General features: G+C 36.8%; 3 protein-coding genes across 4 annotated transcripts; 2 read left to right on the top strand and 1 right to left on the bottom strand.

The window, feature by feature from the left end:
- The first annotated feature begins 1,184 nt into the window (after positions 1–1,184).
- LOC146137641 (galactosylceramide sulfotransferase-like) lies at positions 1,185–7,697 on the top strand. The gene is made up of 7 exons (XM_083394405.1): positions 1,185–1,435; positions 2,124–2,228; positions 2,734–2,918; positions 4,382–4,591; positions 5,456–5,603; positions 5,820–5,945; positions 6,967–7,697. Exons 1-7 carry the CDS (start codon positions 1,250–1,252, stop codon positions 7,309–7,311), a joined length of 1,305 nt encoding a protein of 434 aa, XP_083250531.1. The 5' UTR covers positions 1,185–1,249; the 3' UTR covers positions 7,312–7,697.
- A 3,451-nt stretch (positions 7,698–11,148) lies between these two features.
- LOC146137640 (uncharacterized) lies at positions 11,149–14,167 on the bottom strand. 2 transcript variants are annotated; one of them, XM_083394233.1, is made up of 3 exons: positions 13,974–14,167; positions 12,302–12,443; positions 11,149–11,803 (listed from the first exon to the last, which is right to left on the bottom strand). In XM_083394233.1, exons 1-3 carry the CDS (start codon positions 14,137–14,139, stop codon positions 11,380–11,382), a joined length of 732 nt encoding a protein of 243 aa, XP_083250359.1. In that variant the 5' UTR covers positions 14,140–14,167; the 3' UTR covers positions 11,149–11,379. The 2 variants fall into 2 exon arrangements, with proteins under 2 accessions (XP_083250359.1, XP_083250360.1); XM_083394234.1 differs by having other exon boundaries at positions 11,554–11,759.
- A 3,075-nt stretch (positions 14,168–17,242) lies between these two features.
- Positions 17,243–22,262, top strand: LOC146137639 (galactosylceramide sulfotransferase-like). The gene is made up of 7 exons (XM_083394404.1): positions 17,243–17,422; positions 18,015–18,119; positions 19,083–19,141; positions 19,421–19,630; positions 20,697–20,844; positions 21,446–21,571; positions 21,936–22,262. The coding sequence occupies exons 1-7, from the start codon at positions 17,243–17,245 to the stop codon at positions 22,260–22,262; spliced, it is 1,155 nt and encodes a 384-aa protein (XP_083250530.1).
- Positions 22,263–22,882: the final 620 nt, after the last annotated feature.

Here is a 22,882-nt window from a genome sequence, read left to right as displayed (position 1 = left end):
TTTCATTGCGCACAAGTTCAACAATAGCAGCAAGTTTGTGAAACTTATATGTCTTGGACGATTATTTGTGATGCTGTCAACCTTGGACCACCCTGGATTAAAAATATGAAACGATAGTCTGTTTAATGCCTAGGCATTTCATGCTTTACTCAACCCATCATCTGGCGTGAATTAAAATTGACGCTTAAAAATGTCTTTTCTTCCGCAATATAAATCAAAACAGAAATGAACTGTATACGGCACCAGGTACCTAATTCACCTTTTTGCACCGATTTGTTTTTTAACCTGTGTATATCACTGTTACCAACGTGGAAAAGCAGTAGTGTATGTGATTTTCATTATTCACTTGTATCTGGCTATAACAAGCAAAAGTGGGCATTGACTACAACCATTAATGCTTAAATTCTGATTGATAGTGTTAAAGTTTAGTTAGACAAAGTCGAAAAAACAAGAACTTCGTTCGTTAAAATCGATATAGATTATTTCAAGGCAGTGCTTTTGTAGATAGATTTCAAATTTAAGCGGACTTCAAACAGCGCGAGTCATTTTGAGCAACAGGCAGAGTATTATGCTGACCATTAGTACTGGACCTCACGGTATTTCCTGTAAGTTTACCGTTATATTGTTATTCATAAAATTCGGTTTATTTATAAAATATAAACCAGCATCAGACTTTAACCTTAACCTGCAGAGTTAAAGTTGCATATGGACCCACCTCAAGGACGTTAATTAAAAAACAATAAGATTCGTTTTATGGACCCGATACAACTTATAAAGGCGACCATTACCAATTGAAATTGCCTTTGTTAAATTGCCTTTTTTCGAAAGATTTGTGCGCCTGGGGCACTTTAGCTGTTTTGATCAACCTGTGGATTAAAACAAAACATGTGTTGTTTGCGAGTATGTATTTCTAAGGTAGAAAGAATAGAAAAGCGAAAAGCATTTTTAAGCTGTCATCGCTAAGACCTGTACCGAGTACAGCTGAACAGCTAAAATAACATTTCTGTTTAAAAACGGTCGCATTAAATCAGAATTTACCAGTTGCATACGGTTTTGGGTAAACGATAGTTGTAACGCGGTTAAAAAGAGTTTAGTGTAGTAGGCTAAGGTAATATTTTTTATCAGTTTGGGATAACTTTAGCTTGGGTTGATGTATTGCCTTCTGATACACTGCATCAATGGTTTCACATGAATTTCAATGTATTTGAGCTAATCTGTAGGCCCACAAGTCAGTTTAACTGCTAAAAACATGAAGTCACGGAGTATGAAAATTGGTGTTGTGCTCATGGCGTGCCTTTCCTTGTGGCAATTCACCTTTAATCGGCTGTGGTATACGAAAACACCAAAACCTGAAAGCATGCCTCGCAGAAGTGCGAGAAAGTTAATCAATGGTATGTTCGATGTCAAAGCTCCAACAGAAGTGTCTCATTCACAGGTATATGCCCGCTGTTTTTGTACAATGCCTGCTGCATTCCTCTTGTACATACAACATTAATCGAAGCCCTTCTGGAGTCGTACTGGCCACAATAACGTCACCCATGGTCCTATATAAGACACTACATGCCTTTGAAGAGGCTTACAAAATTGACGAACGCGATGCAGCAGGCAATGATGCTATGGTTGTTTCTCGACTAGCTTCATTCTGAGCCTGCATGCGTGGCTGAGTTGGCGTAGCGACGATCCCGGTGTGGCCGGAGGTCGTAGAGTGCGAACCTCACCGCAGGCTAGTTGTTTTCAGCCTGGCCTTGCTTGCACTGATTTCGGTTAGCATCTCCGAAGGCATGCAGGTCTAAAATAGGCAGGGTTTTTGTGTTATAGGCCAGACAGACATCAGTCTTTAATTGCTGGTCATCAGATTGACTAAGAACATTGAGAGAAGGGGCGTATCCGGGGGGCACCTGGCCATTCCCCCCACCCCAAAAAATTGCATTTTCGCTAATTTCCTGTCTAAATTTGTTTTTCGCGCTTCGCGCTAACTTCTATCTCCCTTTATTGTTTTTTAGTCCCTTCATATCAAACAAGTACGTGATATTAGCTTGTTGCGCTGCGTTACTATCACAATCTATAAAGTCCAATAAAAAACAAGTTGTGCACAGCAATGAAAGATTTCTTTTTTATTTCAGTGCTATCCGACCCTCCAGTTTGTCTACATCAAGACGCACAAAACTGGGAGCACGACACTGTATGCCCTGCTAAACAAATACACTCGGAAGCATGGAATTACTAGGGTAAGTAGGCTACAAAGAAAATAAATGGCTTGAATTGGGAATAATATCGAAACATAGGCTGTTGCGATTTGTGTACACTATTGCAATAAGTAGGGTATGGATCCAGGATTTCTGTTTGGTGGTGGCAATGAAAATGTTAAATAATGATGTAACAAATTTCGGCATGACGTGACGTCACAAAACAATTAATCTTGAATACCTGCGGTTCTCTCGCAAACTCGTGCGCAAATATAGCGAGTTAAACTTCAACATAAATATATTTGTACATTGCTCGAAATAACATGTAGGCTATAGCTTGATTTAACAGAAATACCCCCTATTATATTTTTTTCAATAAAAAACAAATTAGTATAGCAAATTTAATTTTTTGCAGTTTTGGTGATAACTTGCAGATATACACTTAGCATCATCCAAAGCGGTTTAAATCGAACACATTTATTGAGACGTTATCCTAAATAAATTATGTAGTATAAAACAGGTTATATAATGTCAACAATTCACCCAGGCGGACAAAGTGATCGCACCTTTTCTCGGTGGATACCCGGGACCACTAAGCCCCCAGTTCGTCTACACGCGGCACAGAAATCGCTACCAAAAATTCAGCGGCATGACGGAGCTCAGCAAACTTACCATCATGGAACACTTTCGCTACAGCGAATCGCTTCGGAAGATAATGCCGTACGACATACCGTGAGTATTTTTCTTCCTGGGCTGCGCAGTCCGGCTCGGGACTCGATGAGTCGGTTTTTTTTGCTGGAATCGGACTCGGGATTTGAGGAAGACCGCGTAAAACTACCCGAGTCCCGAATCCGACATGCGCATGCGCAGTACCAAATTTTAAAACTGATATGGCCGCCAACTGGAAATTGTAAAGGTGGAATAGCATATGGTGGAACATTTTCCAACCATGTGGTGTGAGTAAATGAAATATATGACACCCCTATTAGTGGATTGCTGAATGTCCACGTTATTTTATTTACGTAAATTGGCGGAATACAGGCTGTAGAGTTAGGGCCGGACTCGGGACTCGACATATAATCGCTCATTTGACCGGAGTCGGACTCGGGTTTATTTTTTTGGGCGGAGTCGGACTCGGGTTATTTTTAACCGACTCAGCAGTCATGTTTTTTTTTTTTTTTTGTGCACGATTGTGTATTAGTGGTTCCATTTTGAACACGGACCCCTACACAAAAGCATAAAGTTTTCGTGGTTGGCATCGATATTTAAGGGATGACGTCATGGATTGGCCCCTAAACCAAATAGACCTGAGAAACCTCCCCTTTTCGATCCAAAAAATGCGAAACTGACGTAATCTTAACACATTCAAGGAAAATTCGCCCCGGTGTTTTTGTTTTAATTTAAACTATTTGTTTTGTAGCACTTTTTTCATTTTTAAGTAATCACCAGGATTTTAGTCTGGCCTTTATGGACCACCTAAAACTAGTCACGTGCCCCTAAGGATTTCAGGGGACCTATTTAAAAATACACGTGTAATAGGCCTAGTGCTTTCAAAATCTTGGCGTTTTAATTTTGTGGGTTAGCATTTCTTTAAAGGCGCGCTCATACTAAAAATGTGGCGGATTCCTATACGTTAAATTCCACTTTCCCAACATCAGTATAGATGCATTTTATTTGTAAAACATTTTGTTTGGTGTCATTGTTTTTTTATCTGCGTCCGAACGAAGCACGGGGGCCAGAAACCCCCCCGATCGACCCTGATGCATGGGTGAATAGAAAAATTAGCGCTGGTTTAAAAATGAATTGTATAAATACCACCTAACATACCTGCCATTGAAATACAATGAATTGTAGAGGTAGGGTTTGTTGGTGTCTGCAATATATTGTTTGCATAACTGGTAAAAACGTTTTTAGTTTTCAAAATAATTTGAACCCAATATACCAATTCTCTAAAGAATAATTATAATCAGGTTTGTAGAGCTCTTCTGGTAAATGTAATTTTTATTCCGACGTTTCGACGTCCTATACAGGTCGTCTTCATCAGGGTAAATAACACTGAATGCGACTAGTACAGTGCACGATAAACTTAAATAATTATAATGTATACAATTTACCGAACGCGAGAAGAATTTTGAAATATCGATTGGTTTGTCATATGAAGCCAACTTCGCTTATCTTTTTACTTATCTGACCAGATACCTTACCATCGTACGCGATCCGTGGCGCCATTTCCAGTCGGCCTATTACTACTACTTCGGCCGATCGACTGTTAAGAGCGTGATGACAGAAACATGCTTCAGGTATCCGTTTTACCAAGTGGCTGAAGGACAGCCAATGTCCGGACCGGTGGAGTACCTGCTCAAGGCCGAACAAAACCTAAACTCGTCGGTACCTTGGTTCTTCAGGTACGACCTTTGTCTATACCAGGGGTTATTAACCTGGGGTCCATGGACCCCTTGGGGGTCTGTGAACTAGTTTAAGGGCGACCATGGAGGCCTACTTCAAATATTAGTGTATAATTAAGAAGTAATCAATTGATTAACGAAATCAGTTTAAATAACAATAAAACGGTTTTGCACCGAATGTATCAATTTAAGACTCCATTTCACTTTCACAGTTCTGCTGGGCCGAAATCAGCAGATTTATGAAGTCGATTTGTATTGTGGACGTAAATTTTGACGTCATTTTTTATTTTGTTTTGTCACTGTGGTCCACGCGGGGCAAAAAAACTTTTACGGGTCCGGTAAAAAAAGTTTAAAAAGCCCTGGTCTATACCCACAAGATAAACGTATAAACGCGACGATGTTTAACCGTAAAACAGGGGCGTGCACGACAAACACCCCTAAGAACCGGTATTAAATCTTCCAAATATTGCCTTGTCTCCATGCCTTGAACAAATATGTTTTGCACCAGAAGTCAGTAATTAGGCCTACCAAACCGTCAGTTGGAATCGCTTTTCTTCAATATCTAGATTCTAGAATAAGATCGGCAGTAATTATTTAATTATCACTCCAATAATAGCAAAGACCACCAATATCAGGTTTTTTGATGAAATTTATATAGAAATAAACTTCTCATAGGCTACAGTTTTTGTAATTTCCTTGTGAAATTGTATTGCATGTTAAACTAGATTCTTGAAATAAACTTTTACTATAGGCTATAGTTTTAACAATATTCTTGGGAAATTTTTATCGCGTGCTATATCCAATTCTGGCGTTTTTAAGTCTCCTACATTTTAACGGAAGTGTATTTTACTGCGTATTTCACAGAAGTAGCAACTATCAGTCATTTGACCTTGGCATCGACCCACAACTGAACGACGACCTTGAAATCCAAAATGCAGTCCGGCGTCTTTCCCAGCAACTCGATTTGGTTTTGATTACCGACTATTACGACCATTCACTTATTTTGCTAAAGGTGGGGTTTTAGTAGCTTTAGAAACTAACTAAATCTAAAACTGTAGCATATTTTCTCGGTTTTTAATTGTAAAACCGCATAAAAAGTAAGTGTAGCAGAGTATTTAAAGCAGGGCGAATTATTTATGTGCTTATGCGGTATGGATTATCACGGGCCTGTACGCTGGAATGACGATTTGATGTAACAGGAAGTTTGATTATGACAATTTTCGTTTAGCAACTACTTTGCCTTGATTGGGAAGACTTAATGTACGAAAACGACGGATCGCATCATCAATATACCTCAATTGACATCAGGAACTTCCCAAAAGCCAATGGTGTGTTTCGGAATCTATACAAACAGGTAAACAGAGTGTAACTCGCAGAAACTAATGCACTTAACGAACTGAAAGAGCTAGTTTATAACGTTTAGCTTCGTGGCAGGCAGATACTGCTGGTCCACGTGTATTTTGTCACCCTTCTGGTATTAGGAAAAATTACATCCCAGAGTAGTTATGTGAAACATGACACTCTTTGAACAAAAATTGCAGTAACTTAATCTAAATTAAGATAGGAACACAATGTCGAGCGTGTATATAACCTTGTGTTACTATTTTGAAGACGGAATGTATTGTAATGATAAATGCAAAATAAAACATTTATTTAAATTAGGTTACAGCAATTTTTTGCTACACATAACGACTCTGGGTTGTAATTTTTCCTAATACTTACAGTATATATACACGCTCCTTAAAAAATAGTCCTGTAGAAAAGACGATTTTTACCAACTTGAACAATAAATCGATAAAATTTGTCTTACTTTCTTGCCGTAAAAAATTTACTTCACTTTTTAATTTTTATAATCCCCACATTGTACTAACAAATATTTGCTTTTTTACCTCTGTTCTCTATTGCGATTTGCGGAAATCTTTTATATGCAGCTGATATCGCTTCGATTTGAACGTGTTGCCATAACTATTTAGATAAATATTATACATTAGGTCTACGTATTTATGAACCCACGGTATTATTTTGTTAAAAAAATAAAAAATGGTAAATAGCACGCTATTGAGCTTCAAGCCTTCGAAAGTCGCAGCTGGACATTTAAACTACGTAAGCGCCCGTAACGCAGGTTCTTACAGAAACCTGTTTTCTAGTCTTCGTTATGAGATACTTAACCCAAACAAAAACATTTCCCCAAACAAAAGCAAATCTGTGACTGGCCTATAGGTTTACAGGAATTAACTTTTCGGAGGATGTTAATCGTATGCTTCTATTAAATAAAATACATTATTGACATTATAAAAAATCGCGCTGTAGTTTTTTTTCAACGCCTTATCGCAATGCAATTTGCACTAACGAGGCATTTTTTAATTCCCTGTTAGGACATTGCGTTGTATAATCACTTCAACGACACCCTGTGGCGAAAGGTGGAGGAATACGGACATAAACGAATGGAAAACGATTTGAAGACTTTGCAATCAAAGCGAGAGCAGTATCTTCTGACTGCAAAGAAAGCAAAACAGGCGACAAGGACTAAGCGGGCCATTTCAATACCGCAAATAAGCCAACAAGACATTTTCCGGCTCGCTCAATCGAGATTGCGGAATAAAAAAGAAATGGTAACTTTACTCATCAAGAAACTACTGCGGTACGACCAAATGGATCTGCCAACCGCAACTAGTATGGCAATTTACATGGCAGCTCACGGGGGATTTTGCCCGCTGTGACAACTGACACAACTTTATTCTGCGCCACGGGTCCTTTGTGGCAACTGGCAATTGACATGACGGTGACGGGTTGAGTATTTACGAAATATAAGGCGATATTATGCTACATTGGTCACACGTTGGCTTGAATACTGTGGGTGCCTTGCCACACTTATTATCACTGCATTAGTGATTCTGTTTTGAAACAAAATAGAGAGGCGCAATTTTTTTTACATTTAATACGTACAGCACTGTGTTATACTTGGCAAAGAATATAGGGTTTAAAACTTTATTTTCAACTGTAATACGTGCATAATAATTCACGCACATTGAACCACATTACGGCGTCAGCTCTGGACAAAATCATGATTTGTCGTGTTTGTGATAAACCTACTCGTATTTTTCATGTTTGGGTATTTTTATGCTGATATGAACAAATTTTGGTCAGCGACCCACCACCATAGTAACACTGTGTTGTGACACCCCTTTAAAAGATGGAATATGCAATAAATGTTTGTGTACATTTTAACTTTGGCTGTATCAAGTTAAAGCAGGGGGCTGGCAACATACGGCCCGCGGGCCGGATCCGACCCGCAAATGTTATTCATCCGCCCGCCGCCTCTTTGACAAACTAGACACGAGTCCATTTCAAAAACTTTTTGACTATTTTACGAATGATCTTTCTACGTCCGGTTCGTTTACGTTTTGAGGCTGTCGTTTGAACTAGATCAGCGCTCCTTTACCGTTGCGCCGTGGAAGGCTGCCAAGTGCATCGCGGACAAAGGAAAAACGTATTCAAAAATATTTGGCATATATTTTTTTTTTTTTTTTTTTTTGGCAATGTAATTTTTTTTTTTAATGCCAGTATACCGAAAAAAACGCGCTTGCTTCGCTCGCCAGGTGCGCCCGGACACAGAAAGATTAATAAAAACTGAACTAGATTAATTCTTCAAAAAAAGTAGCTTTATTACATTTTTCATTAGTAGTATGGGTGACGACGTGTGAACTCGAATTTTAAACCTAACAAACGCTTATTTTTCGCGCTTTGCGCCAACACTATGTAATTAAACACGTTTTTAAGTGCAAAAAAGATCCGAGTTCCCCTGATTAAAAGTTGTTCTAACATTTTTATAGCGCATTTCTTGTTAGTATTTTGTGCGGCTCGCAGAGTCCTTTCTGAGTTCGGTTTTGGCCCGCGACTAGAAAAAGATTGCCTGTTTAAAAAATTGTTCTTGTTTAAATTGTGTTTATTTAATTTCAATAGTTAAAAATATTTTTAAAGCCAATAAAAAAATGTTATAAAGAAATATAATTTAGCAAGTAGTGTAGCTATTGAAAAATACTATCATCAATGAGCGGACAGAAATATTTATCTGACCAATGGCATTGTTTATAAACTGCAGTGCTATTTTTGTGCTGGTAAATTGCGTTGGAGAGAAGACCAGCATTCACACACAAATCACAACTGGGTTTGGCTAGGAATATTATTACTTATGTTTAAACGAACTAGTTTTTGAGACCTATACTGCTAATGCTTGTTTATTTAATTTAAACAAAACAGTGGTGTGGTTGTTTTGCCCTTCTTTAACGGCGTAAGATGCAAAAGAGTGTCAAAGTGTTTGGCGCTGGTCCAGAATTTTACCACAACAGACATTATTTGGGTTAGCGTTTGAGTTTGGGTAGGTTAAGCAATATTATCAAATAATAATACTTGACCCATAATCACCCAAACACCAACCGACACCCTAACTCAAATTTAGAGCGCTGCTTTAATAATTGTTTCAAGGCTGTGGTAGGATTCTAGACCAGCGGCAAGTCTTTACTCATAAGCCAATTAATTTTCTCTGATTTAAACGATTTTTTTAAGGAACGCCTTATGATTTTGCGTTGTAGCGCCAATAACGATGTACTACAGCTGCGCTCAATAACAATGTATGACGTCATGAAATTTCAGGCAATAGGAAGCGTTCCAATAATTCTTGGATTTGGAACCTCACAATGGACGTTTAAGTATCTATACCATTAAGGTACTTTTATTAGTGGTGATGTTAAAACACAATGTTTGAGACTACAGGGCACGGGCCTACGATTCAAAGTTTAATTAATTAAACTACAAATAATAAAAAGTATGGTACGTTATTGTAGGCCGTATTTCTTTTTGCGGGAGCCATGAAAACAACGCCTATATATATTTAGGCGTTAAAGAAACATTTCAGAAATAACTTCACAAAATCATGTTTTTAATTATGCTAAAAATATTACCCCGAAACAGCGAGAAACTTACTCTCCAGAAGAAGACATGGACAAATAAATTTATTTTAGCTTTTTTAAATAGTTAAGAATTAAAATTCGATTTGAATAAAAATTACCGAATTCTAAAAAAAATAAAAAAAATTATAATTTGAATTAGAATTACATTTAATAAATTATTACCAATTGAGTTTAAATCGAAATTTATTCTCATAAGAATGTGGATGGCAAATATTACAGTGGTTGTATTATTATTTATAGAAGGTCGTTTCGAACAAACAAAATTATAGCTAATTCAAATTCTATGTTCTAACTGAGACGCGAAAAAGTAGCATTTTGCTAAACTCGAATTCGAATAGAACTGGAATTAAAACACATAATCCATTTACAACTTAGTTTTAAAATGTTAAACCATTTCGAATTCTTGTCCTCGTTAGGCCTATGTCTCGGACGTTTGAATCTCTGTTGTGCTTCTAGGTGTTTTGATTTTTCCAGTTGTTATTTGAGTCCTGGAATTAATTAATTAGATACGTTTTAGCATTTTTTACTTTTCGTTTCACAGTTGTTAAAAAAACATTTTCTTCTTTTTAAATCAATTTAGGAAAAACAGACAATTTTCTAATCTTCAGATTTTCTAATCTAAATGATAAAAACACTTATAGTAAGGTTATTTTAAAAAGAACGTCTTGATCATTGTGGATGGCCGGACTATATTTTCTGACAACAGTATGCCTATATGCGCTTTTAATTTTCATTCACAAAACGATTTCGACCAAACGAAAGCCCTTGTTCTAAATCAGGAAAATAGGTAAATTTAAACTATAGATATGTAGCTTTCAAGCGTTTGTTGAAAAAATAGGAAAATTTTCGGCTTTGGGCATCCTGAAAATTGGCAAAATCAATTTAAATGCGTGCAAAGACATGTTCATTATGTCGTCATACAACGTGCAGTAGTATCCTAGTTTGAGTATAATTATTTCCTGTGATAATTTATTTTTTGTTATCTTCCCAGTCTGTAAAAGTTTCTAGGTATCTAATGATGCGAATCTAATATACCAAATGAGTTTTATTTTTCCACTCGGATACTGACAACGTCGATTAAAAATAATCAATTTACTTTTCAATAGAAAATCCAACTATAGGCTGACCAATAAAAATTTCGTCTTACACTATTGATTAGGTTCATAAATGACGTCACATTCATAACGCACTTGCTTGTTTTGACGGGTTTCGGCTATACACTGATCAGTCTTGAATTAAAGGCAGGAATGATAGCTGCTTTCGTGATTTTGATTTCCTGTCTTTTGATGACATGCACGTAGCACTTACGTAATACTGATTGCTGGTTTACTTGAAAGTTTTTTTTCTGTCGTGGAAAATTATTAGCCCCAAAGCTTAGGCAACATTAGCTATTTGGTCAAATTTTGTTTGTGTAAGCTGAATCCTAAAGACTTCTAACACAACATTGTTTTCTCTCCAAAGAATCGACGTAAATTGGACAGAATTCAAGTCTCCGTTAACTTTCTTTAAAACCGTTTTATGTTTTGGAAAATATCGAATACGACAGTCGACAGTGCTCACAATTGACCATGTTTTTATTAGGCGTACATGAAACAATATTTCGTAATAACGAGGGGCCACAGTTGCCTCTTTATTTAATACGTAATATTTTTTACGTATTTATTTCGTGATTAAACTATACACGCCACGTTGCCTTTCAAAACAATTTTTAAAGGGTTATGCAAATAGTTAAAGTGTTTGTTACACAAGAGGAACTACAGTAAGACACGCATGAGTAACGCAATTGGCCGATAACAATAAAACTACATGATAAAGGGATTAATACAGTATCATGATCGTACCAAACAAAGTGCATACAAGCAACGAAGCCAAGTGCAAAGCCGCGTGACAACTACTAGAAGTGGTCGAAGGGGTCAAAACGGTGGTAACAACGGGATCAGGTTTCGACGAAGCCGCCACAGACGTACTTGGAGAAATCTGTGTCGACGTCGCGGATGTTACTACTGAAATTTCAGTTGAAACTGTTGACGGCGTGCTGCTAGCCAAGGGCGTAGAAGCCGTAGTCGTTGTAGAACCAAGTGGACTCGTCGTAACTGACGCAGGGCTACTTTGCTGGGTGGTTGAGCTGCTAGGCAGGGTGGAAGCGGCGATGGTTGATGTTCGCAGGCTTTTTTCCTCGTTTATATTTGCGATCGAACCTGTGTTGCAAAAATCCCAGTCGCAACACGTGAGTGAACAGCCGCTGAAATATAAGTTTTTTGTTTAGTGTCCGTGATCCCTAAAAATTCTAATTCGTTTTGCACTTTATATAAAATATAATACGGTGGGAACTCGCACAGCATAATATACAAAAAAAATTGAATGTTATGCCAGTTTTGCTTTAAAGCAGTGGTCCCAACCTGGGGGTCGCAAAAGGTTTTCTGGATGGTCGCCTGTACTATTTGTCGAAAGAAAAATTAACAAGAAACCACACACTACAAACAAATTAGCAGTGTAAGAAGTAAAATAATGCGCCAGTCTAACATTTATGTTAACGACATTCGCTTCAGTGAACCAGTCGTGTTTTTCAGTCGACTTTACCCTTATATTTAAAGGGGGTCGCGACAACAAAACGTTAGGTACTACTGTTTAAAGGCATAATACAATACAATATACAAATTTATCCACTAAACTTACCAAAAAGAGAGAAAAAAATAATTCAGATATTAAAGCTTTACATTTTGCTTATCGCTATTTATACCTCGTTGTCAGATTTTTTGCCAAACTGAAAAGCGGAAAGTTGGCATCGAATGTAATTTGTAAAACCTCGGCACATTTGTCAGATGAACACGATGTTTTGTTGACGCATGCTGCCGTCTGTGTGGGTTCGCTAGTAAAGTTTCCTAAATACAAAATATACAAAAACTATATGTCAATACAACTATTGGTATATATTAAACATTTCTGTTGTGTCAGGTCAACCCTTCCTTATATGTTTTTATAGATTTGGCTGCAGTTGTTTCATCGTGCTTTTAGGATTTTAATAAATATCGTCACCTTGACATAACCGGTGACAAATTGTCTCGCCATACAATTTTCTTTACAAAATGTATTTCTCAGTTTGCTTGTGTAATTGTAAACCATTTTTGTCACTTGCGTATAGTTTTTACAATGTGTATGATTGCTTTAAGGTGCAACCATTACAGATTTTATATTCAAATCAGTTTGGTCGCTGAATACGGCTTGCCTAAAAGTGTCCTAACACTCCGGGACACACATTTGCACTTTTAGTTTCCTAACTTTACGATCCACAATTGTTGGTCATTCTGACAAATGAAATGAACTGTGAAAACGGAATTTTCGGCGTAAATGCCCAAAACTTCCTTAATATTCAGTACTATTCAAAGACTGGATTGCGTATACCGAACCGAATTATAAGTGAGCGATAACACAGCACACAATTCGTTTTTTGTTTATGTTTTTGGGTGATTTGCATTAAAGAATCTTGAAAAAATTGACTGTGCGATAAACATGCGTTATTTAAAGGAGATCATACAACTATCCGACAGAGTATTTGTTTCGCGCGCCACCTAATTTCACTCTTCGGGGTTGCACATCCTAGTTTTACGTCAAAAGACCTAAAGAGATAAACACGTATGTTATTGGCATTACGAATGAGTGCTAATATTATTGTTGGTAGATATCGCTTGACATTCTGATGATGTCAGATAACTACTTTGTTACAATTTTCTTGTAGTATATGACTTTTGTTAAACGAAGGTGATTTATTTTAACTAAAACTTCATATGTTTTTTTTTTAACTCAGTGTTATCATTTGAATTTGTTAAATATTCTCGGTGGTGATTTAATCTAGAAAAACGGTTAAAACTACAATATGCTCACGGTCACGGGTATGCAACGTGCGACCACCTGTGCGCCAAATGTAACAAATTTACGAAGAATGACGAAGCTAATGATTTTGGTATGAGAATTGCTTCACGAACTGGCCTTAGCACTAAAATTGGCACTTGTCCAACATACGTGGTTAAGAGTTTCCAATCTTTGAAGGGTACCGTGCACGAAATATCCTCATTAAACAGTCCTGACTAATAAACAACTGAGTAATAAATGTTAGTTTTCTGCATGTTCCTTATAGTGAATCTGCGTTTGGCCAGCAGTCTGATCCACATATACCGATTTTGCTTGTGGTTGATCCGAACATAAATAAATATATATGTTTGGTCAGTCGATTTAACGGTTGTACACCCCTGGTTTACCTGTTTAAACAAACTTGTTTTCTGCTTTTCATCCAAAGTAAAGACCGTTTTATTGTTTATCTTTTAAAGCAGTACTAATACTAATCGTGTATAGCCTATAACTTTTCATAAACATTAATTATTCGATAGCAAATCAATAATAAACAATATACGCACGAAATCCGGTCTCCATTGACACGTTCATCTCAGCCTTGGCGCAAACTTGATCGGCTTGGCACTTTTTTAAGCGAGGTATTTGCGAGCCCAAAACCAGTAAGTTGTGGCAGTTTATACCAAGTGCAACACTACATAGACCTGACATGATTAACGCTCGCAGCAACATGTTTAGTTTTTACTATGGACGACTTCAAACAAACTTTCTGTGAAACAATATTGCGAAAATGTGTTAAATATAAACATTTCGTGATTCAAAAAACAGCAGTTTGTATATTGAATACATTTAAAGGAAAAAATGTTACACAAAGCCGCTTAAATGTGCAACGTTTACGATATAACGATATTTTAGTAAAAAATATAAAATAACCAGCAATAAAATAATATACAGAAACCTAATAATACTAAACTGGGTATACTTTAAGTCGATACTTTGCTTCACAACTGTAGCCTACTACTGTATGATACTGGAATTCAAGTTGCGCTCACACAAGTGAGTATAGCCTCGCAAATTCCTTCGGTGATTTTCGCCATAATACTTTGAATTGTGTCGTCACCGGCGTGCGCTTCATTTCGTCGAAGTTTGTCTTATTTCATATCGAATGAAGTACGTCTTGTGTAATCTTTTTTGGTTGTAACAAATATCTAGTTACAACTTGCTATAAGTATAGGTATGCCTTAAGTTTAGTTAAATCCGCTTGATTTGTTATCATTTTTATATAGCGTTGAAATTATCATCTATTTAATTTCCTTAGTTTGCTAAAACTTAACACGTTCGCATAATATTGACTGTTTGCTTAGCTGTAAAATTTCAGGTTACGTCTTTGTACGGCAAAAAGTCCCATTTCGTTATTACAAACATAGATACGACTTTAACATTATTATTCAGTAGGCCTAAGAACTATTCACCCCGCTACAAAAATTACTTTAACAAGAAAAGTAATGCAATATCACATCCTCACTTTTCGATCATGAAGGTCCAGCGAAAAATAACTCAATAAAATAAACAATTTTTCACGTTATATGATTAATTTTAGCCAATATTTAAGTGAGCCAAACTTCAACAACGTAAGCGAATAGGAACAACTTCTTTCTAAAAAGTATTGACAAAAATCTATTTTATGACAAATCGTTTCTTCGATCAACCAGTTAGCCTTACTTTGCGTTACTTGGCAAACTGCAGAACACTCTTTGTAAAACGTTTTCGCCTGTCATACGGAATTCAAGCAGTTTGTACATTTTGTAGGCTACAGTCAGTGAACGAATGAAAGGCAAGCGTATCCGGGGTATTCCCTGCATGTGTTGATTAAAGTTCAGCAAGATACTGTGAGATTTGTCACGCTTCGTGGAAACCGAAAAAAAAAATTACGCGGTAAATTAGAAGTATAGCAGAACTCCTGTTTGCAGAAACCATTTTTAGACTCACGTTTCATCGCCGAATCCATAAGAACGCTCAAACATAGCCCGTGGCCAGTTTCCATTAGATTACCGCAAAACAAAAACGTTTTGGAGTTAAGCGCGAAGCTAGAATAAAAGAGGGATTAAACATATGATTGCTATGAGAAAATGCATAAAATATTTCTCCTAGTGGTTCGGTCCGCTACGCCATAATGTGTTTCTCATGCGGCCTCGGTCAAATATATTTTCCAACCCCAATATAGATTAATTTTGTATGTGCCTAATGCGTCTTAACTGAAGTTTTTTTGGCGCACACTCAGTCTAAGTTTCTAAAAAATCCAGAAAAGTTATGTTGTCATCTTCTGATTTTTTTGTTGGCTCCTAAACTATAATTTCGCTTGTTATGGATTGTGCGTAATTAAATACGGCAACCCTATAAACACTTATAGCGCTTGTAGAGGGCTTCGAAAATCAAATTGAGACCATAGCCGATTTGGACGTATAGGCCTAATGTTCAACCGTTAAGTGTTTTTCTAGAAATTCAGCAAAACAAGTCTGTTTACAGTTCAGCAGTTGTGGTACCTGTCAATGCAACGAACTTAGCTGACGTGGTTTAGTATATCCGTTTATCGGACGCCCGGGTTCACACAAAACAATAGTCCGCTGGAATCTGGTCTCTCATTAAAATTTAATGCGATTTAATGCGACCTTTTTAATTAAACAGATAGCGTGCTTGCAAACCAATTGGAGAGCAGCTGAATGCGCGGAACAGGCGGCTTGTTGCTATCTACGCGAGGGCTCGATGTGTTAGACAATTTATTTAGCAATTAGGCAAACGAAACATGACGCATATTTTAAAATGTCTTGAAAAATGTGCGCAATTTTTTTTAGAATGTTAGATTTGGAATTAGCGTTGTCATTGGAATACGGGGATCTACTTCAATTCGTCTAGCACTTTTATAAATTAAACGTAGTACGTTAATGCGAACGTCGGGCTACCGGTATGCACAAAACGTATTTCTTCGTCGCACAAATGTGTTTTCCACCCAGGGCCGGATTAACCATTAGGCTAATAAGGCTATAGCCTTGAGCCCTTGAAAAATTCGGCCCTCAGTTAGTTTTATTTCATTCATTAGTCAGAATTCAATACAGTTGCTGCATGACTGGCTTCTATTATTACCATTACAAAGCAATTTCTGCGAACTAGGTTTGGCGACGTGGCACATTGTTGCATTACCATTGAAATTTACAATCGTATTTGTGTATTAGTTGCCAGGCTAGTTAGAGCAGTGGTCCTCAACCTTTATGTATTACGGTCCGGTAAAATTTTAAAACAAGTTTTGCGGACCGGTGAACCTTCAAAAATTAAAATTCACCCAAAATGTAATTACGACAAAAATATGCAACTTTAAAGCAAATAATTAAAACTTTGATTTAATTAGCGATTTGCTGCTGTCTTTTTGATAGCATTCGTGTTATACGTGATTCTATTAAGTTTTTCACACAAAACTGGTGTTAAAGTTGAAAAAGACTGAAACGAGTTGTAGCCTACTTTTAAACAGTTGGGCAGAACACTTGCAGCATATCGTCTTACGATAAACTGATAAAGTCAAGCTTTTAACATCTTGCGTTTTGCAATTAAGAAATTGTAATATATTTGGCGGGCCAGCAGGAAAGTTGACGCGGACCGGCCGTTGAGAACCACTAAGTTAGAGTGTTTTTTTTAAATCAGGTCTAGGGATCTAGGCTTACGGAAGTTATGGTAATTACGCCCTTCTCTAGTGAATGAGGCCCTTCTCAAGTAAACAGCCTTAGGCTTATAGTACCCTTAATCTGGCCCTGTTTCCACCAGAACTAACCTGTGCTGCATGAGCATGAGAACTCGAGCTTTGAAAATTGCAACGTTTTTTGCGGTGATCTTAACCGTTTTGTGGAAAATCTATGTTGATACGCGAATCGTCACAACGCCAGAAACTCAAGAAAGTCTTACTCGAAGTTTGTTAAAAGAGCGACACGAATTCAGCGTGGCGTCGAAGAAAAATCCAGATTTTAAGGTTTGTATTTTTAAACATATGAAGAAATTGATTCTCCAGCTAAATTCATTCGTCGGCGACTTTCGCAAACGGGTTTTGAGAAAAATAACAACCTAAAATGTGCAATTGAGGTAAAAATAAATCAGATTTAACCTCCTTGTTTTACGTGTCAAATTTATTTCTCAATGAGCTTAACACCTCACAATCAAAGACTACTGACGTTTTTCCCCGTCTAAATATAACCCTTTAAACTAATTAGTGTAGTTGTGTGGCTATATAGGGGAAAAAGGGTATGTAAAGCTACATTCAATTAACACAATACAGATTCCTTCCTTGGCGTTCTGCTGAAATGTAAGTATCAAAATATTTAGATCGTTATAAAAAATATAAAAAAAAAATAAATATTTTTTGCTCGATTACTAAAAATCGAAACAAGCCTAAATGCAGTTTGGGGTTCTGCACAATTCCATAATATGAAAAAAATATGCATATGAAAAGCATAAGACTAAAATTTGTTTTTGTTAAACAACTTATTTAGTTCAATAAACTTATTCTTTGGATATTAAAATTAGCCAAGTGCTATTCCGCAACTACCTATGTCCTTTCCTAATAGTGCCGGCCAACAAAGCAGTTTGTATACATTAAGACGCACAAAACCGGCAGTACGACGCTGTATAGACTACTGAAAAAGTACGTGAAGAAGCATGGCATAGTCACGGTACGTACAAAAGTGTAATTAGTGTTTTTTAAAGGGAACTATAAATAACACCTGATTAGTTTTGTAAACAGGTTATTTTCAAATGAATTAGTCACAGTCAATTTTTTTACAAATTAGCAAGTTTAAGTGAAGTCATTTCCAACAATAAGTCGAGTCCCAGTAAAACCGCAGCTAGCCCCTTAGCGGTAAAATTATAGGTTAACTTATAACTTCGATGAGCTCGGTCTAGTCTATGCAATATTTTGCACAGCAAACAATAGAATGAAATCTAAACAAATGTTACATTTAAGAAACGGCTTAAATAACCAAATTATATCAAAATGTATAAATGAAAGCATTTTGATTTAAGTCTTGATCCTTTTCGTAAATAACTATAAAGTCAATGTTAAAGGAAAGTCAAGTCAAAAATACGAGCGTTGTAGTAAAAGTTAATTTAAAAAAAAACTAAAAATGACGTAATTTTACCTAGCAAACTGTTCTCTTCCAACATATTTTGCTGATTGCAAACAACAAAAACCCAATCTAATGCAATTAATTGAAGAATTGGTCTAAATCACCCAGTTTTACTAAAATGCATTCAATTAAAGCACTTTAATTATCATCTAAGTCATTTTCGTAAATAACTAAAGTCGAAGCAAAGTCGTTTGTCTAAATTTACTCAAGTCAAGTCACATATTTTTGCCCGAAAGACTTATGTCAAGTCATTAGAAACAAGTGCCTTGATTAGCTACTTGAGCATCATTTCTGATGATATAACAAGTTATAAAATATTTTGTTGCACATGAACATAATAAAAGTAGTTTGTTGTTTGGGTGTTTTGGTTTACTAAATTTGGTGCGCTTCTACACTCACGGGGCCATCATAAACACGAAATATATTTATCTTTACATCTAAACAACCTGACGTTCGATGTCTATGTTCACACGAAAATATAACTTTTTAAAATAGTTCTGTTTTGTCCAGGCTGCCAAATTTCCGGACGGCCCATTTCTGGGTGGATACCCCGGACCTCTTGACATGAGGTTTGTCTACACAGATCGCAAGGGCAGTGTGGCAAGTCTAAATGATCTCAATACCAGAACCATCATGGATCACTTTCGCTTTAGTCATTCACTTAAGAACTTTTTACCACCGAATATACCGTAGGTATTTTTTTAGATACGTTCTATAGGGGTGGCCATCACTAGAAAATGCATCATACCACAAACAAAATTGATAATAATAATATTATTATTGTACCAACAATTAACAGATTGGAATTAGCGCTTGACCAATTTAACCGTTTTTTTTTTGCTGTATAGGTACTTTAGTATTATTCGCGACCCGTGGCACCACTTCCAATCGGCCTATTACTACCACTACGGTGATCTCCCGGGCCGATTGGGGTCGGGAATAAACTGCTTCAGGTTTCCATTTTACCAAGTGGCCGAAGGAAAGGAAATGTCCGGACCAGTGGAATATCTGCTCAAAGCCGAACAAAACTTAAACTCGTCGGTGCCCTGGTTCTTCAGGTTCGTTTTCAAAGTTTTATTTCTCGTTCTGAGACGCGGTCTAAGCCTAAAGGTACAATCGCACCTAGGTATGTCCGATATCATGTATTACTGTTGCAACCAAATTCAGTAACTTTAGTCACAGTCAAGTCATTTGTAAATAATTCAAGTCCGAGTGTTTTTTTTCGTCTTTTCAGTACAAAAAACAAATCATGTCCAAAACCAAGTCATCAGTTGCCCAAGTCAAGTCCCAGTCAAATCTAAGTCAAGTCCGATATAAAAATAAAACGTTGCTTTGAAATTGGTAAACTCATCTAATTATTTCGAGCAATAACTCAAATAAGTCATAAAAACAACCTATAACAAGCTAATTGTTTGACGCGCACCAATTAAAATAAATAACACAATTCTATTAAAAAGTATTAAGCGAAAACATCTAATTTCAACTCAAGTTCACCTAATTTTTAGTTGTATATCTGATACCAAATGATGTCGTCGGATAATTGTTGTAATTTAAATTTCTTATTATCGGATGAGCATTTGACCACTTCTTGGTATTGGGTGTCGATTCGGATTCTATTGTATGGGAGATCCCTATTTGTATCCAGCAAGAAACTCATTTTTCCGACCTTAACGCTAAAAGTCATATACCACTATGTATTGTAGGTGAGGCACCCCTATGAGTGAATTGTTAAATATTCAGCTTAATTTAGTTACGTAAATGGGTGGAATTTAAGCTGTAAAGAGTCGGAGTCGGAGCTGGACTAAGGACTCAAAAAAAAAAACCACTGGACTAAGGACTCGAAACAAAAACATTTAGTCGGAATCAAGTTATTTTAACTGCCTCCGCAGGCCTGGTTATAGTTTGATAGTTAAGTACCAACTTTTTTAAAACTGTTCGCCGTATTTTCAGACCAAATATCTAAATATATATTTTGGTTGTTTGCTCTTTTTGAATTTTATATGGGTTATGCCAGTTGTAATGAGATATCACGTTTTATGTCCGTATGACAATAATCTATCGCCGACTTAACATCCCCATGACACGTTTGCTCTTTACTACAATTTCCATATAACTGTTTTTCAGAAGCCGAAATTACCAGTCGTTTGACCTTGGCATCGACCCGCTGTTGGACGATGACCTTGGAATTAAAAAGGCACTTGCGCAACTTTCACTAGACCTTGATTTGGTTTTAATCACTGATTATTACGAACATTCACTAATTCTGCTCAAGGTATATAGGCATTGGGGCTTCGCAACATCAATTTTGTATTTTTTGTTATTTCACTTTTTTTAATTAGTTTTTAAGTTCACCAATGGTGAACTTTACTAAGGGAATATAAAAAAAAACTGTAAAATTGACCATAGCGCCAGGATTTAGTTTACGACAAACTAAGTGAGATTCGTTGTACACCGAAAAGCCATCGCAGACTCGCCGAATCTGTCGATCTATGATGCAAGCAGAGCAAGCCAGAAAAACAACTGGCCTGCAGTGAGGTTCGAACTCACTATTGATACGGAAGCTATTGATACGGAAGCCGTAATCGTTGGTCATAAAGCAACTTCCGAGGGGCTAGATCACAGATGTTATTAAACACATATGTTTGTGTGTGTCTTTCATTGAGATTCGTTGTGTTCGACATATATATTTAAATATAGGCTTGTCAGAATCGAATGACGTATCAATTGTTGTAACTTAAATAACAGTGATTTTAATGACAAAGCATTCACAAGTAATACGAATAAGTTTATTTAAGTTGGAAGTATATGTTTATATATTTAATATTCCAAAACTGTTGACTGTAGCCTACTATAGACCGTACAATATTTTCCAGGAATTAATGTGTCTAGATTGGGCAGATTTAATGTATGGGGACGACGGATCTCATCACCAATATAGATCCATCGAAATTAAAAATTACCCGGAAGCCAACATTGTATTTAAACGCCTTTACAAACAGGTATAGACGTATATTATTGCAATATAGTACATTTATTTGTGGGTGAATTTCCATTTCTTGTGCTTAGTTACAAGAAATTGAGTCTGATTGCTTTTGAGCCTTATATACCAAGTCTGTATTTTAACCAGCGTAACAACCAAAGGGAATAGTGTTATACCAAAATTAATCTTGTGTTAGTTCAAACACTTGAACGAGATTTATTTGGTTTTTAACAAAAAGCATCGGTATTAAAGTAGGCCTACTGTTTATCTGTTAACAGTGCAACAGGGTTGAAAGTATTTTAAATATACGCAAATATGACCTAACACTAAGTTGGGTAACCTGCAGTGCTCTATAATGTTCCTTTTATGGAATCTGGTTTTAGGACATTGCGTTGTACAAGCACTTCAACGACACCTTGTGGCGAAAGGTGGACGAATACGGACGGGAACGAATGGAAAACGACTTGAAAACTTTGCGAGCGAAACGAAAGCAATTTCTCCAGTCCGCCGAAACAGAACAGAAGAAAAAAACTAAACGATCCGTGAAAAATGATGAGTTTTTCCGGCTGGCTCAGTCGCGATTGGGAAAAAAAGCGGAAATGGAAGCTTTGCTGGTCAATAAGTTGCGCAATTTTCACGACATGGACGCAGCATCGGCCTCGAGTACTGCGCTCTACATGGCGAAACACGGCGGGTTATGCCCGCTCTGACAACTGCCACATTTGGTGTAGGTCTCTGCTTGCAAATGGAACTTGAAGTGTTTGCAGCAACATTTCTCCGGCAACTGGCACTAACACTGGGGATACCGTAATACCGGTGTCAGAGGGGGGATTCCCCCCAAAAAATATGCATTGGGCCTGTTTTACCTTAGTAAATGCATAAACACCAAAAGAAATGTTTAGATACACGCCTGGTCGAAGCTGATACCCGATGCCAAATGATAGTATCGGTACTCGTCCGATACTCGGATGGTATCGGTGCCCATCCGATACCAAATTTATTTGTGCATTTCAGCCATGATTTGCGATTCAAAGCAGATTTTCAAATTATTGTTTAACTTTATAAAAAACATACATTTGCACTTTTTTTATTTCAACAAAATAAGTTTTTTTCATAGTAATGTCGTAAAAAAATCACTGTTATTAGAATGCTTTTTAAATGTAGCAAACTGTAAGCTCTTAAACCTCTGCACCAAAAGAAATATTTTGTTTAATTTTTTTAAGTTTTAACACCCTTGGTTTATATTTATCGGATCGAAAAGCTTTACTCTTCGCCGAAATATCGGGTAAGGGTATTAGAATAAATAAGTAAACACGGCAACCCACGCAAC

The sequence above is a fragment of the Ascidiella aspersa genome, chromosome 7 (genome assembly GCF_963924565.1).
Source record: "Ascidiella aspersa chromosome 7, kaAscAspe10.2, whole genome shotgun sequence".
Taxonomy (NCBI): Eukaryota; Metazoa; Chordata; class Ascidiacea; order Phlebobranchia; family Ascidiidae; genus Ascidiella; species Ascidiella aspersa.
This window is presented reverse-complemented; position numbering and strand designations above follow the sequence as displayed.